The 17,759-nt window shown below is 39.3% G+C and overlaps 1 protein-coding gene across 3 annotated transcripts; it reads right to left on the reverse strand.

Moving 5' to 3' along the window:
• Window positions 1-3,089: 3,089 nt before the first annotated feature.
• Window positions 3,090-17,388, reverse strand: LOC120575427 (NACHT, LRR and PYD domains-containing protein 12-like). Of its 3 annotated transcripts, none has more exons than XM_039826334.1 (9): window positions 17,301-17,388; window positions 9,457-11,086; window positions 7,997-8,341; window positions 7,056-7,223; window positions 6,795-6,965; window positions 6,377-6,592; window positions 5,351-5,524; window positions 3,994-4,167; window positions 3,090-3,523 (listed from the first exon to the last, which is right to left on the reverse strand). In XM_039826334.1, exons 2-9 carry the CDS (start codon window positions 11,067-11,069, stop codon window positions 3,508-3,510), a joined length of 2,877 nt encoding a protein of 958 aa, XP_039682268.1. In that variant the 5' UTR covers window positions 11,070-11,086; window positions 17,301-17,388; the 3' UTR covers window positions 3,090-3,507. The 3 variants fall into 3 exon arrangements, with proteins under 3 accessions (XP_039682268.1, XP_039682311.1, XP_039682183.1); XM_039826377.1 differs by lacking the exon at window positions 17,301-17,388 and adding an exon at window positions 16,867-16,964; XM_039826249.1 differs by lacking the exon at window positions 17,301-17,388 and adding an exon at window positions 16,247-16,600.
• Window positions 17,389-17,759: the final 371 nt, after the last annotated feature.

Below are 17,759 nucleotides of genomic sequence, written 5' to 3' on the forward strand. Positions count from 1 at the left end.
ATGACTTTTTTATAATTCTTTTCGACATGCTATACTATGACTTTTTTATAATTCTTTTCGACATGCTATACTATGACTTTTTTTTATAATTCTTTTCGACATGCTATACTATGACTTTTTTATAATTCTTTTCGACATGCTATACTATGACTTTTCTTATCAATTTTTTCTACATACTATACTGTGACGTTTGTGTCACTTTTTTCTACATACTATACTATGATTTTTTCAACATCCTATACTATGATTTTTTCAACATACTATACTATAGTTTTTTTATCACTTGTTCTACATACTATACTATGACTTCTTTTATCCCTTTTTTTGATATGCCATACTATGACTTTTTTTCAACATACTATACTATTACTTTTTTAGCACTTTTTTCAACATACTATACTATGACATTTTTTTACAGTTTTTCTCCATTGGTTTGGCTCATTTCTTGAAACAGAAATGACATTCTCAAAACAACATGGACAAATCTCCAAACCACTTGGCAATTGTTCAGAACAGAATTGAATTTCTCATTCACTTTTTTCACGTCTTTTTTGCTATCGACAGTACTCCTATACATATAGCGGTCAAGATTAACGTAAAAATTGCCCGGAGTTCTCGTTTAATCAGTGTTCAAAAAGGACAACGTTTAGGTTGTTTGGGGTACGTTTGTACCATAGGCGCATCGTTTCACGATCTTGCTGAAATCCCAATGTTTGATGGGGGTCCTTCTCCTTAGTTACAGTTGCTGAGCTAGGATTGGACGAGGACCATTCGAGGGCGGGGTTTTGCGAACGGTCAATTGCCCAATGCCCAATCACAGCTGTCAGTCGTTACTTTTCACCCCATTTTTATAGCATCAAATAACTAATAAAAACCAAACTTATCAGAAAAATTAACACTCAACAAACATCAGCGTGATCAGAACTACCTAAAATGAGAGAAACCATCTTTGGGAAAAATGTATTTGATGCATACTTAGATTTTTTTTAGTTTGGCCAATGTCCTATCCATTTGTTTCAGATGTTTTGGTTGCACATATACAGTCTATGCATCAACCCCTGTTTGCTGACCTGAGAGGTGAAGCTGGCTGAAGATGGTACTAGGATTTAAAAGCCCACATTGTCACCAGGCAGCACCTTGTTCAGGGCCTAGTGGTGCATCTCCACAGACTTGACCTCAGTGGTCACATTTACAGGGGCAAAGGTCACCACCATGGCAGGTTTTAGGACTACCGTCTCTACTCGGCCCACTGGTACGGTCCAATTATCTGGCACAGAGGAAGATCAGCAACTTGATAATCTCACATTGCCAGACCTTCCTCCACAGCGCCGCAGAGGAAGGTCTGGCTAGTCCACACAGCACTCCGGGATGGGAGAAAAACTTGCTCTGGTTTATTGGCATTTCTTTATACCAATCACACAGTCAAGTTTTAATTGAAAAACTTAACATTTTGTTACAGGTTTGTAACGTACATTTGTCTTGACAATATTCTGCTCTATGCATATTTATTTATTTCTCTGTCACCTCCTACTGTGCAATATGTAATTTCTATTCATCCACACCTCATCTGTGTGTGTATATATATATATATATATATATATATATTTACCTGTCTGTTTATAATAAGGGTGTTTATAGTGTACATATTATTACTCTATTCTATTTTTTATAATACTTTTTTTATATATATTTTTCCTATGTCTATTTAATGTGTATTTCTCTTATTCTGATGCGTGTGAATTTTTTTGAACTGCTCTAACAAATAATAAATCTTAACTTATCACTTTCTTGAAGGACGCCTATATGCATGTATAGAGCCAACATATTTTCACATGTAAATCAGTAAACTACGTGTTTATTTCGACCAAAATGGTTGTGAGTTGTGATGGTTGGAAAAGTGGAAAGACGACCCAAAACAGCTTTTCATAGTTTTGTTTAGTTTCTGTCGACCTTGAATAAAGTGGGGTTTTTTATGCTAAAATGACTGTTTATTTACATGGAGTCTGGTGGGTTTAGCGAACACAATATTGCAGATGTTTTTATGTTTTAAAAAAAGGATCTTACTCTTTAACAGAAAGGTCGATCTCCTTAGAAATCCTTTCCATAATGTTGTCAGACAATTAGAATATTAATCAGTCTGTCAGCGCCAAAACAAGCACTTTAGTGAAGATAAATACAAGCTGGACAATTGTCCTATTAACTTACATTGTAGCTTGTTTCACTGCTGCCGACTGCAGCGATCTCTCTTAATACTGGACCAATGTCAAAGATTGTTGTTCCCATCAGTCACTTAGACACAAAAACATAGGAAAATAGGGTCCAGGTTGAATTATCGGTTTTTACCCTTAAAAATGTGCCAAAATAATTACAAACATCCCAGAAATTACCAGCCCTTTGCCACATGCCTGTTCCTGGATGCTGTCAAAATGCATGTTAGTTGTTATTGTGTTGCATTGAGAAGTGACCCATATCCTACCTGCTTCAGTGGCCCTGCACTGGTTCACTGTGATGACACAGCTGGTCCTGCCTGCTGTGCTGTCCTGACAGAGATGCAGCCATGGTACCTACTACTAGAGATGGTCCGATACCACTTTTTTGCTTCCCGATACCGATTCCGATACCTGAACTTGCGTATTGGCCGATACCGAGTACCGATCCGATACCAGCGTGTCATATATTTCATTATGTTTTAACATCTGTATACTACTATCTCTGTATGGATGTGATATGATTTCTTTCTTTGTTGTCGGTCTGGCTCAGGTTAAACTCTTTGTGAAACATGAACAAACGCAAACAAGGGAATGCCCCAGAACTTTCTTTTATAGTTATAATGAAAAGAACATAAATAAACTACTTTAACGTAGATTTTCTTTAGGGCTTCATTACGTGGTATCGGATCGGTGCATAAACTCCAGTACTTCCCGATACCGATACCAGCGTTTTAGGCAGTATCGGAGCCGATACCGATACTGGTATCGGTATCGGAACATCTCTACCTACTACAATATTTCAACTGCCTAACACATACTGAAATTACAAGGTTTGGCCACTAGAGGGGAGTGCTGCTATAACATAGAAATGAACCAGCGTTGAACAAATACAAGGGAGTTTATTTTGTGGTTACAGAGATTACATCTTATTTCAAGTCGTGCATCAGACTTGTTTCACGAGCAGACAACAATTATCATACACTTCCTTCACTTTTCTCTGATTATCTTTATTTCAAGTGTTGTGTAAAAACTACGGCACTGTATAAAAAACGAATTATTCATACAAAGTAGCATCACAAAAATATCTTGAATTGCTGACAGACTTTTGCTTTAAAATACATTTTGGATATATCACATCATTTCTAAAAATATTCAGAGTAGATACGGTAAATCATCTGATGTAGCTACAATATGCACTGAAATGCAAGGCCATTGAGTCGGTGGTGTAAGTATGGTCTAACAAATGGGAGCCCGTTTGAGGAGCTTGTGTCCTCGTGTCTGTTTTCTGTCTGTCTTCTCAATCTGCTGAGACACTGAAAAGAAAAAAAAGGGCACATGAATACTTCTGGGATTAAGTCTGAAAAGTGAGTGAAGCCGCCTACACACAAACCGTGGTAAAACCACTCTGAGCTGGCTGTGCCATTGTTTTCCAGTGGAGAGAGCGGGGAAGACACCTCGGAGGAAGCACTACCCTAGGCGTCGCGCACCGCTCAGAAGTTCACATTACTTTTTGTGTTGCCGCCGACCTTTCAAGGCGCAATTACAGAAGCAACGATGACGTATACCTGCGCTGTGTCCTACCTCGCGGTTTACCGCGAGTCATGTGTAGCCAGCTTCACACTTCATTTGCACTCAGAACTGTACTAGTTATTTAAGACTAGATAGGAAAAATTTACATATATAAAGAATACATATACATTAAATATGTTACCGCTTTATAATGACTAGGGTAAAGGAAAGTGAGAAAGGAAGGCCCACAGTTTTTTATATCAGCAGTACTCACTCTATTGTATGTAAGGCGTATTTCTTGTTCTTTGTTAGTTCCATAAGCACTCTGATTCCTGAGTCTTCCAGATTGTTGCCCATCACATGCAGCTCTTCCAGATGTTGGGGGTTTGACTTCAGGGCATTGGTCAGGAACTGAATGCTCCTCGAGCTCAGGCAACAGGTCCTCAGTCTGGAAGGAAACACAGGTACTTGAGATTGGACCAGAAACCAGCTCCCTGTATGCACCGCTACAGCATGTACACAGCTGGAGATATCCTAAAAGGCTGTGACACACCAACCCGGCGGCCAACTGTCGGCAGAAAAGAGTGTCCATGCAGAGGCCTACGGTCCACAGCCCTGCCCCAGCTTAGCCTCTTCTACATACAGCTGGTTTTGAATGCCACTAGGGGTGTGAAGAGACTCATAGCTCACGAGATGAGACACGAGATTGGGTTCACGCGAAGGAGACTAGACGAGATTGGAGAGAGAGAGAGGGAGAGAGGGAGAGAGGGAGAGAGAGAGAGAGAGAGAGAGGGAGAGAGGGAGAGAGAGCGAGAGAGAGCGAGAGAGAGAGACACCTTTCACGCGACACCTTCTAGCACGAGAAATCGCCAATTAGGCTTCTAAACCAAAAACTACACAATCGAGCATATTCCAGCAGGAATGTGATCCGAAATTGGGAAGAAACTATTACCAACGTCGGCAACCGAGCGTTTACGTCAACTTTAAACACTGCAGCAACGTTGTGTGGGGCTGAAGCCCAAGTGTTGACGCGTCTCTGGAGCAAATCGGTCAGATGCCAGGAAAGAAAACAAAGCGCCTCGCACCGTGCTACTAACAAGCTAAGGACAGCACGTCGTCTCAGAATGGGCAAGTGTCTAAATGTCTAGCCAGCGAGGCCGACAAGGCAGAAGGAAATGGTGCTGAGGGTATGTGAACGCAAACATCCAACATGCTGACGCGTATATGACTGCATCAACCGGAAATAACAGACCAGAGCTCAAAATTCCTATTCCGCTACTTTCAAACAGCCTTTAGACGCAAAAGCAGAACGGAGCAATTGGCATTTACATTGGTATTATATTACATAACATATTATCTTATCATATATAACATAATTATTATATTATATCCATTATATAGCCATAAGTTGGCATTGAATTTTTTGAAAGTATTAAAAAGTTCTTAAAAAGCCTTCAATTTAACTGGGAGAACACTGGGGGTTCCCTGAAAAAGTAACTCCTACTTTGAATAGCAGCACTTATTGCATAGCTTTGAGTTAGCTGGATCCATGTTTTGACTGACAATAAATGAGTGAATTTGTATTCATTGGAATTTCCTAGGAGCAGATAAACAAATGAAGAAAGACTTACGACAATTTCTCAAGTTTACATTGAGGGCTTCGGAGTCCCAAACCGAGTTTCTTCACTCCCTTATCTTGCAGGTTATTGCCAGACAGGTCCAGCTCCCTGATGACGTAGCCCTGTGATGCAAATCCTGATGCAAGCTCTGCACAACAGTCATCAGTCAGGCTGCAGTGACTCAAGCTGAAATGGAACAAAAACCACGTTATAGCACGTCGTCCTTCTAAAGCTGCAGTTCAGACCAAAAATTTGCAAAGAGACGAGACCGGTTTTAGAACGTTGCATGGAAAAGTTTCAGCGGTCTAAACTGTCAAGTCGCCAGTGGCTGGTTTTAGAATGTAAAGCCCAGCCCAGACCCAGAAGATTTGCGACGAGACAAGTTGAAACTTGCAACTACATGCAACCCACCGGTCTGCAGCGTTCTGACACCTTCCTGTTCACACCAACTACTACTTTTTGTAGCTGGATATATCATTTGTTGCGTCTAAATATGAATGTGGATAACGCTAGTGATACTAAGTAGTGCTTGATACAGTTTTTCTAGTGATGAATCGGTGAAAACACGTTTAATTTCTCTGATTCACGGCTTTGTCCTAGGCGCTCCCTCTCTTCAGTCAGTCATTCTCTAGTTCGCTCGACCGTATGTGCTTGCGGGCACCTCCGTTTGTAACAGAAATAAAACGGATTATGGATCATTTTATTGTAACTGACTTGACAAGATGACTTCGCTATTGGCTGTTGTAACAGGTGAAATCCCGGTCGTTCTAAAACGAAAACGCAGCAACACCATCAGCTGGTCTCATCGCGAATCTTTGGTCTGAACTGGTCTACCTGTTTTAACAGCCAAACGCAAAGTAAGCTGGTCAAGTCAGCTACAAACTGTCAACTGGTTGAGATGGCAAAGGTCTGCGAGTCGTTGCAGAACTGCGCTTTGCAAGTAGTTGCAAGTTTCGACTTGTCTCGAATCTTTTTTCTGACCTGGGCTTAACGTAACATTAGTTTACTGTAGAATAACGGTTGAGTAAAATGATTTACTTGAGAGTTTTCAGATTGAGGTACGGATTCTTCAGTCCAGCTGAAATGGCTTTGATTCCCTCGTCTCCCAGGCAGTTCATGCTGAGGTCAAGCTCTTTCAGCTCCACTGCATGCAATTCTGTTTTGGCCATCGGCACCCCGTAGAGCTGGGAGACGCAACACAGGACTTTTGCCAACTTATAGCAACCCGTACCAGTGATTCCACATCTTGAAACACTGACAGGAAATAAGAAGAAATGTAGGCTATTTAATCAATGGTTTAGGGATATTAAGTTATTAGTACATGAGCATTTTCAGCTGAACACTGTGGAAAAAAATTAACTTGCTGAGGTTAGCAGTGAAAAAATAAAATTATTCTATCACCAGTCTACTGACTGAAATAATCAAAAAGAGAAATGTAATAGTAAGGCATCCTTACTTGAGTTTTTCCAGACTACACCATGCATACATGCCTTCGCAGATGAGCGCGAAACCTTCATCTTTCAAGTCGTTGTTGCTCAAATTGAGTTCTACCAGAGTGCTGGTTTCAATTTTCAGAGCTTCCCCGATACTTCTACAGCTTAACGCAGTGAGGCCACAGTGGTACATCCTGCCAAAGAGATACAAAGTGGTTCTGTTATTGATATCTACTTATTTACGTTAGGCCGAGCTGAATGCATTTATACAAAGTCATACTCACTCTAGCTTCGTTAGCTGCGATATATCACATTTTTGAAAGAGCTCAATGGCCCCCTCGTCTCCGACCATGTTGATGCTCAGATCCAACACTTTCAGGTGGCCGGTGTTCTTCTGCAGAGCCGAGGCCAGACAAGAGCATCCCTTTTGCTCAATGTTGCACTGTGATAGTCTATGAAAAAAATGACATAGCAACAGAACAGAAATGCTAAATGTTCACAATTGAAAAAGGAAAAGCTACCTGTCTATAATCAACACATTTAGTTTGAGTACTTTTTCTTTCAGCCGTGACAAATGGTCATATCTGTGTAATTGCATGTGCATATAAACATGCAACGCTGTCAAAATAAGGAGCATTCTTCATTTTCAATGTTTTCATAACAAATTCATATTAAAAGAGCCCCTATTTTGCTTTTTTCCAGTCTTTTAGATTTTTTTTTTGTGTATGTATATAATCAACATCGACCCCAGCCCTATATGAAATAGATGTATAAAGCACAAAAAAAGCTAATGGAGCTTTCTCTCCCACAGACAGCATTTTTTTCTTAACTGCCTGAAACGCCTCACCCACCTTCCTGTTATAATTCCTCAATAAGTTACGTCGCCAATTGAAAATGTCAGCCCAGTTTTTCATATGTGCTGCCCATTGGTGCTGCCTGAGCAAGCACAGTCCGCCCAGTGGCTTTTTTTGATTTGGTTGGCCAATCACAACAGAGTGGGCCAGCTAACCAATCAGAGCAGACTGGGCTTTTCAGGTAGGCGGGCCAAGACTTCAGGAGCTGCAGCAATGGGCAGTATGAGTACAGTAATATGTTTTTTGAACATCAAAGCATGTAAACCTATTCTAGTAGACCCCCAAGAGTACAAATGACACTGAAAATGAGTATAATAGGGGCTCTTTAAGAAAAGGGAGAGGACATGTGAGATGTATTTCCCAACACTTACTTTAGTGTTTCTAACTGGCATTTAGGAGATCTCAAACCACTGGCAAGATGTCTCAGTCCGTCATCTCCTATTTCATTCATGCTGAGATCCAACTCTTGCAGTTTCTCGGACTGCCTCAGGGCAGGAGACAGGTATTCACAGGCCAGCCACGTCACTCCACAGCCTTGCAACCTGATTGTTTTCAGTCTGCAGTTTTGATCACTCAGCCCCTCTACAAGTTTCCTGACTCCATCGTCACTGATGCTGTTGTATCCCAGGTCCAGCTCTCTCAGGTATGACTCTCTTGTGCTCAGGACTGCTGCTAAGGCTGGACAACATTTATCGGTCAGGTTGGAGAACCGCAGCCTGCAAGGAGATGGGACTTAAAAAACTTTGGCAGAAAACCAGCCTTATCCTTTAATAACAATACCCAACACAAATTATAGCATAGAACAGCAACTTTGTTTTCACCTCTCTATTACTGACTTGTTCCTGGACAACATTGTACTCCTTAAGAATATGAACACTGCAAATATTTATTTTGTATTGGCACTGTCTTCTATCATATATGAGGATATATAACAAGGACTATGAAGTTAACATGCAGATTTTCAGTTTTAAGAGCAACTTTTAAGAGAGACCGTATTGAGCGATATCAGTCGGATTCGTAACACTTTTTATACTTTGGTGCCCAATTTTAGGTCTGTGCAGGACAATCAAAACACAGTTTCTCAGTTACTAGTAATGGTACATAGCAATACAAATAGTTTTGGTTTTATTTTAGGAAGGTTTGAGATGGCCACCTCCCAAATAAAAAGAATTTCTTTTTTTGTGATTTGGGTAGTGTGACCCATGAAATAGGGCTGCAATGAACAACTATTTTGATAGTTTACTATTTGTTACTTTGATTAATTAATAATCTATTTGGTGGGATGCACTACCAACAAGGTAAAGAACCTTTTTGTAAGCTGCCGAACTGAAAGAGCTTTTAGGAAGACAAAAGTGGATACAGGCAATAGCAGGAAGAATGGGAAAACTAGGGGGTCCTGACACATGCAACTTGTGTTAAAGTGGAATAATGGAGTATTATGTTTGCAAGTGCCTTAGCTTGCTAACACATAGCTAACATAAGCTTACTAATTAACTTTTTTTTCGGGCCTGTGTGTAATGTGTAATAACAATACGGGTTCTTCTTCTAACAGCTAACTTGTCCTCTCTGCTTGCAGAGCGTTTTTGTTGCATATTGTAGCACTGATTGTTTACCCCTCCGGTGGGCTTGGCTTTCAGAGTAGGACCTGATGGTCTCACCATAACAAAGACCAAACTAATCAAAGATGACATTTGTTGCAAACAATTTTTGTATGTACATATTTTCAACATAATTCTATTGGAACAGAAAACCAACAAAACAGAAAAGGTATTACCTTAGGAAATGTATGAATATGAATAATAAGCGGCTGAACCCATGAGTACAAACTTACATGGCTTTCCTGGATTTCAAAATAGCTGGCAGGTGCCTGAGGAGTCTCTCATCAGATCTCTTGGAAACTTGCATCTCAAAACAATCTCTCATCCCTTCAAAATTGCTGGTCCTTTGCCTCACAAATTCCCAATGCATTGGGTAGAAATCACGGATTGGAGAGGAGCCAAACTTCAGAAAGAACTTGACTTCTTTCAGCAAAGCCTGGTTGTCGTATTCCCTCAGACAGTGGAACAAACCCACAGCTGTGTACGACAAAATGTTCTCCAGGATCTTCTTCTTGGTGTAGTCAAACAATGGATCGGTGGGCTCCAACGTGCCACGCTCCTTAATGAGGCCAAAGAGGAAGCGAAGGAAGACATCGGATTGTCCCTCATCACTCTGCAGCGCTTGGTCCACCAGATACTGACAACGAACAGACTGGAGAGAACCTGCTTCAATCTCGTCCAATTCAGCAGACGCAGCCAAGAACTCCTGAATGCTTAAGTGACCAAAGCGAAACACTGTGGTGTTATGCAGCCCCTTCTCTTCTTTCAAAACAAGTGGACACTCTTTGGAGAAAGTTGACGCCTCCTCAACACTTATGTCACTTTCTGAAAGATCATGCTCATATATAACACTACCCTCTCCCATCCGAGGGAGTGCCAGCTTTTTCAGCTTGGCAACAATGTCAGAGTTTGATGCTTTGACCAGATTTGTGTAAATCTGGGTTAAATTCAGGGGATTGATTTTCAACCCATCATCTGATTTGAGATGACTCTTCAACACATTTGCCATGATGGTGCAGATTGGAGGTATCTCGCAAAGGAAGTCCAGGCTCCTTGATATTTTCACATGGTCGATGGCTTTGTTGGACAGATCATCGTTACCGATAACTGTCCTGAAGTGCTGCTCCTTCTGTTCATCACTGAACCCTTGAACTTCGGTCTCCTTAAGCAAAAAGCATTCAGGGATTTGGGTTGCCGCTGCAAATCGGGTCGTTATCCATATGTGAGCGCTGGGAAGTAAATTCCCCCTGATCAGATTGGTCACTAGAGTATCCACTGTGGATACCTCAGAAACATCCCTCACAGTTGGACAGCTGAAGTTTAGCGGGAGATGATACTCATCCAGTCCGTCAAGCACAAACCACACCTTGTTTTCATTTAGGCTGGAAACATTGAGCTTGTTCAATTCAGGGTAAAACATCTGGAGAAGTTCAATTAGGCTCATTTTGAGTTTAAGCAAGTTCAACTCCCAGAACGTGAGAGGAAACAGAAGCTTGATGTTGTAGTACCCTTTCCCCTCGGCCCACTCAAGAGCACAACTCTGCACTGTTGTGGTTTTTCCAACTCCAGACACTCCCAAAGTGAGGACTGTTCTCTGACTGCTGTGATGTTTGCAGTCGCACGATAAAACATCTGCGAGCGGGACAGTTTCAAAAAAAAGCCAAGTATGAAGGTCAGATTTGTCAACATATCTAAACTCATGCTGGTACAAATTAGATAACGTGTTGTCATTCTTGAGCTCCCGATAGCAAAGTCTTGAAGGAAGTAATGAGTTTTCAGAGTATGCACCGTTCAGTTTCAGATATTTGTTCTTCAGCGTAGTTTTCAGGACTTTTTGGAGATCCATCACAGAGACAGTAGTTCCTGAAAAGATGGGAAGATGGTGAGTGTAAAAAAACAAAAGCCATAACTTAATGTTCAGCTACACACAGGGTAGAGCCAGGTGTTGAAAACAATTGGGCATTAGACCCATTTACGGCAGCCATTTGCACTATTTTCAAGCCATTTGATAAGAGAATGTCTACAAATCTGTACACCATTTGGGAAAACATGATAGTTGCCAAGAAACAAACCATCCTGTAGAGCCTACATCCTATTTTGTATCTAATTGTTCTTTAACTGTCCTTTATCATTCTGAAACCAGAACACAACAAATGACTTGAGGATGACACATTTTCACTCCACCTAAAGAGAGGCAAAAATGTACATTACTATTTTTAGGTTGCATAACATAGGTAGTGTAGGATAGGTTGTAGCTAGACCTATAGCCTTGTTATCTGTAGGCTATAATATATAAAAATCACACAATTCAATTCAAAATAATAATGTTTTTAAGTTTTTCTTACGCTAATGTTACATCATTTCATATTCTGATGCCTGCGCAAGTTACAGTTTTTTTGCTTTATGAAATGGTCACAGCAGACTTTATTTAGCTAGAATTCTGTTTGACAACATTTTATAACCATTTTATTTTAAATCGCAACAATGTATTCTGTTCAGCGATAAAAAAATAAATAAATAATAAGATGAACATCTAATAAACTTACAAATAGATAGTATCATGTAGTGATACGTTACGGTGTTATAGCCCTACTGGTTTCCACCCTAACTGGTTTCCGTATGTTGTGTTTACCTAACAGCTGCCGATGTGGTCCGCCTCTCTCACCAGATTCGTCACACAATCACAAACATATTCCTGGCGATTTTCAAATCATTTCCAAGATCTACTGTCGAGAAAATGTTTGTCTAAGTAATCACCACATCACAGCCACCTCTGACTGACTGATAGGCCTACATATTTTTTTAACAGTAACGATAACTCGTGGTCAAATATTGGCAATATACACAATTGTTACCACTGAGTCACAGAAAAGTGGTAATACACGACTCAGTTTGAATGCATGTTCTCCATGATTTACAGTCATTGTCTCTCCTTTTGTGTAACATATATGGTATGGGATATAGTATCCTAATATATACCTCAGAATTTGCAAAACAACGGCTTGTAATACAGTGTTAACCTACTTGAGTTTGGCTGCTAATTAACCAAGCATTGTAATGTGTCTCTAATCGAATCATTCTCATGTTGTAATGTGCTGGTGTTTTATTTTGTCCACAAGGGGCTCACTGGGTTAAACCCAGAGAGAAACTCATATCACTAAAGATGAATAAGCTCATTAAAAAATATCAATAGCTACTTTGCTGTGTCGGAGTTAGATTTCATAACAACTTTACATCAGTTTGGATGGAATTATTCGATTAGAGACACATTACAATGCTTGGTTAATTAGCAGCAAGTAGGTTAACACTGTATTACAAGTCGTTACTATATATACTATATATACTATATACTATATCCCATACCATATAGGTTACACAAAAGGAGAGACAATGACTGTAAATCATGAAGACCATGCATTCAAACTGAGTCGTGGTAACAATTGTGTATATCGACAATATTTGACCACGAGTTATCGTTACTGTTAAAAAAATATCGGTCACAATGTGTAGCTTAGTAGGTGGCTGTGATGAAGTAGTAGTAGTCCATGTGGCCGTAGATACGAGGAAAGAAACGTGGAAACTATCATCGGGTATTTCCTCAACTAAGCCCAGGTAACCAGTTGTTTTAGATCAGCTCAAAACAAATTGTTACCTGGTTGATGACGTAGCTGATAGATATGTGACTGGAAGCAGGTTCATGTAGAACTTTGATAGCTCACTGCGTAGAGCTGCTGACTCAAGTGTTAACTATTATATTTATACCACAAGATCGAAATCAGCTCAACCCAAACTTGAATGATTATATTGTTTTTAGATCTTTTTTTTTTTTTGGAGGTGGCTGTGATGTGGTGATTACTTAGACAAACATTTTCTCGACAGTAGATCTTGGAAACGATTTGAAAATCGCCAGGAATATGTTTGTGATTGTGTGACGAATCTGGTGACAGAGGCGGACCACATCGGCAGCTGTTAGGTAAACACAACATACGGAAACCAGTTAGGGTGGAAACCATAGACAGTATATAAGGTGGAAACCAGTACGGCTATAACCATTGACATATATATAAGGCTATAACACCGGCCTTTCCTACCGTGGTAAAGTTGGTTTTATATTGGACGTTGGATATTCGACACATTGGAAAAATCTATTATGCAGCTTACGCTTTCAACCTATTCAGGTCAAACCACTTGTGATGAACTCAGCTAACCACCCTACACATTGCACAAAGCTTCTTTTTTCAAAAAACTCATCCTTTAATTTTTTAAATATTTTTTTATGTAAAAGAATGCTTTAAGTCTATTATGTGGCCTGACCTTTTGACCTATTCACGTCAAACCACTTGTGATGAACTCAAATAACCCCCCTACACATTGCACAAAGCTTCTTTTTTTAAAAAACCCATCCTTTAATTTTCTTAATATTTTTTAATGTAAATAAATGCCATAAATCTATTATGTGGCCTGACCTTTTGACGTATTCACGTCAAACCACTTGTGATGAACTCAACTAACCCCCCTACACATTGCACAAAGCTTATTTTTTTAAAAAACACATCCTTTAATTTTCTTAATATTTTTTAATATTAAAAAATGTCATAAATCTATTATGTGGCCTGACCTTTTGACCTATTCAGGTCAAACCACTTGTGATGAACTCAGCTAACCACCCTACACATTGCACAAAGCTTATTTAAAAAAAAAAACATCCTTTAATTTTTTTTATATTTTTTTATGTAATAAAATGCTTTAAATCTATTATGCGGCCTGTCCTTTTGACCTATTCAGGTCAAACCACTTGTGATGAACTCAGCTAAGTCCCATACACATTGCACAAAGCTTCTTTTTTTAAAAAACCCATCCTTTAATTTTCTTAATATTTTTTAATATTAAAAATGTCATAAATCTATTATGTGGCCTGACCTTTTGACCTATTCACGTCAAACCACTTGTGATGAACTCAGCTAACCATCCTGCCACATACTGCACAAAGACAAAACAAAAATAAAAATTAAAGGATGGGGTTTTTGAAAAAATAAACTTTGTGCAATGTGTAGGGTGGTTAGCTGAGTTCATCACAAGTGGTTTGACGTGAATAGTCAAAAGGACAGGCCGCATAATAGATTTAAAGCATTCTTTTACATAAAAAAATTTAAAAAATTAAAGGATGTTTCTTTTTAAAAATAGCTTTGTGTAATGTGTAGGGGACTTAGCTGAGTTCATCACAAGTGGTTTGACCTGAATAGGTCAAAAGGTCAGGCATAATAGATTTCTGGCGTTATTTACATTAACAAATATTTAAAAATTAAAGGATGTTTTTTTGAAAAAAGAAGCTTTGTGCAATGTGTGAGGGCGGTTAGTTGAGTTCATCACAAGTGGTTTGACGTGAATAGGTCAAAAGGTCAGGCCGCATAATAGATTTATGACATTTTTTAATATTAAAAAATATTAAGAAAATTAAAGGATGGGTTTTTTGAAAAAAGAAGCTTTGTGCAATGTGTAGGGTGGTTAGCTGAGTTCATCACAAGTGGTTTGACCTGAATGGGTCAAAAGGTCAGGCCACATAATAGATTTATGACATTTTTTAATATTAAAAAATATTAAGAAAATTAAAGGATGGGTTTTTTGAAAAAAGAAGCTTTGTGCAATGTGTAGGGTGGTTAGCTGAGTTCATCACAAGTGGTTTGACGTGAATAGGTCAAAAGGACAGGCCGCATAATAGATTTAAAGCATTTTATTACATAAAAAAATATAAAAAAAATTAAAGGATGGTTTTTTTTTTTAAATAAGCTTTGTGCAATGTGTAGGGTGGTTAGCTGAGTTCATCACAAGTGGTTTGACCTGAATAGGTCAAAAGGTCGGGCCACATAACAGATTTAAAGCATTTTTTACATAAAAAAATTAAAGGATGGGTTTTTTTTTAAATAAGCTTTGTGCAATGTGTGGGGGTTAGTTGAGTTCATCACAAGTGGATTGACGTGAATAGGTCAAAAGGTCAGGCCACATAATAGATTTATGACCTTTTTTAATATTAAAAAATATTAAGAAAATTAAAGGATGGTTTTTTTGAAAAAGAGCTTTGTGCAATGTGTAGGGGGTTAGCTGAGTTCATCACAAGTGGTTTGACCTGAATAGGTCAAAAGGTCAGGCCGCGATAATAGATTTCTGGCATTTATTTACATTAAAAAATATTTAAAAATTAAAGGATGTTTTTTGAAAAAGAAGCTTTGTGCAATGTGTAGGGGGGTTAGTTGAGTTCATCACAAGTGGTTTGACCTGAATAGGTCAAAAGGTCAGGCCGCATAATAGATTCAAAGCATTTATTTACATAAAAAAATATTTAAAAAATTTAATTTGGGGTTTTTTGAAAAACGAAGCTTTGTGCAATGTGTAGGGTGGTTAGCTGAGTTCATCACAAGTGGTTTGACATGAATAGGTTGAAAGGTCAGGCCGCATAATAGATTTCTGGCATTTATTTACATTAAAAAATATTTAAAAAATTAAAGGATGTTTTTTTTGAAAAAAGAAGCTTTGTGCAATGTGTAGGGTGGTTAGCTGAGTTCATCACAAGTGGTTTGACCTGAATAGGTCAAAAGGTCAGGCCGCATAATAGATTCAAAGCATTTATTTACATAAAAAAATATTTAAAAAATTAAATTTGGGGTTTTTTGAAAAACGAAGCTTTGTGCAATGTGTAGGGTGGTTAGCTGAGTTCATCACAAGTGGTTTGACATGAATAGGTTGAAAGGGCAAGCTGCATAATAGATTTTTCGAATGTGTCGAATATCCAACGTCCAATATAAAACCAACTTTACCACGGTCCTTTACCGATAACTGCTTGTAGCTAATCTAGGACTAAACTTGCTTAGAGTAGTAGTAGAGTAGACTTTAAAGTTCAACCAGTTTAGCTAACACCGATAACGTTAGCTAGCTAGCTAGTTGAGTGTTAACGTTAGTGTTGTAATGTTAACGTTAGCTGCTGATGGAGTTGCGATGTATTTATTAATCTAACATAACGCTACTCACCAAGACAAACGAGTACATCCCATAACCCCTCCTGTAAGGCTGAACAAAACGGAGACGAGACAGTGGCGTTATGTGTGAAAAACGTCGGGGGGGGTGAGGGAAATCACAGAAGAATCAGTGTAACACTTTAAATACACGAAAGTGGCGCCTGACTCCCTGTCCTGAAACTTTCTTCTCCTGTCCTTTGGTCAAGACCATAGACAGTATATAAGAGTCAAGATGAACCAGAAGGGGAAATTCACGTTAACGAGCTGTCACAGGAAAGGATGCTGCTACGGCCGGAAGTTACGCCAAATCTATTATAATATAATTACTAGAGTTGAGCCGGATACTCGGCTGAAACGAGTATCCGGTACGGATGAAGCACTTTTGACATAATACGAGTCAATATCTGTGCTCGGATTGAATAAAAATCGTCATTGGGTAGCTGACTGTGTCTGCGTTCTGTGATAGGCTAGTCACACAGCGCCCCTCCCCTACACACTCGCTCTGCTCACTCACACACAGAACACTGAGAAGAGAACAGCTCTCTCTCACTCTGTCTGTCCCTCCATCAGTCACTCAGGTTCGCGGGTCTTTTCTGTTAACGTTTAGGGTTTCTTCAGGTTTGTAGTACTTACTTATTAACCAGTAGAGTTCAGGTAAACGTGGGGTTTGTTCAGACGTGGTGCTTGGTAGAATGCGACTCTGTGTCTCTGCCTGTCGGAGATTTCTTTTCTTTTTTAAACGGTCAGCTGGCTCTAACCAGTTTTTTTTACTTCACGCACTGAGTGTCTGACAGTTTCTTGCTGTATTTCATAAAAAAAATAAAGGAAGTAGTGGTATAAAACTATATTACAAATTAATTAGCCACACATACACACTCTCTTCCTCTCTCTGCCGGTGTTTCGGTTTAACGAGAGGCCATGTTAACTGGCGACCATCAGCCAAATGCGTCTGCTGTTGTCGTAGTGACGACAGCTGTTGAAAACGGGAAGAGAATACGTAGCTGTCCGCGTGAATGCCTTTCAATTAAGTTGTCATTAAAATGTTAAAACAACGACGTTTACGTTACCTCTCTGACTTGTCTTTGGAGTGTTGTCTGAGGAAACTTGTCAGGTCGCGATTTGAATGTGGCTTGCTGTTAAGGAAAACAGGAAGACAGCGTTGCTCTTCCTGTTAATGTCTATAATACGTTTTATTGAATAGACCTATTAGTCTTCAGATCTTGTTTAAGTAAACACATGTCACGCATGGATGTATTAAGAGAATGATGTCCCGTAGAAAACTATGTAGCCCTTTTAAAAAGTAGAAAATAAACAACTTGGATTCGAACTCATACCATTGTGGGGGGAAAAAACCCATCTCAGCTGTCTAACGCACTGCGCCACCAAATTGCATTGTTGATTGATGGGCATGGCATGATATGAACTCAAACGTCACACAGAGTCTCTTAAAATTAGGAGGTAGCCAGATCAAGTTGTGACCATAACCACACTGCATGCAAATAACTGACAAGCTGCTCCTGCTCAGA

This window comes from Perca fluviatilis, chromosome 1 (assembly GCF_010015445.1).
Source record: "Perca fluviatilis chromosome 1, GENO_Pfluv_1.0, whole genome shotgun sequence".
Taxonomy (NCBI): domain Eukaryota; kingdom Metazoa; phylum Chordata; class Actinopteri; order Perciformes; family Percidae; genus Perca; species Perca fluviatilis.

What these genes read in the sequence shown, in the direction of transcription:
- LOC120575427 (XM_039826334.1), bottom strand. Translation starts at nt 11,069, where the DNA reads ATGGATCTCCAAAAAGTCCTGAAAACTACGCTGAAGAACAAATATCTG. An exon ending in TGCCAGTTAGAAACACTAAA is followed by an intron (nt 7,224 to 7,996) that starts GTAAGTGTTGGG and finishes TTTTTTTCATAG; the next exon opens with ACTATCACAGTGCAACATTG. An exon ending in CTCAATCTGAAAACTCTCAA is followed by an intron (nt 5,525 to 6,376) that starts GTAAATCATTTT and finishes GTTCCATTTCAG; the next exon opens with CTTGAGTCACTGCAGCCTGA.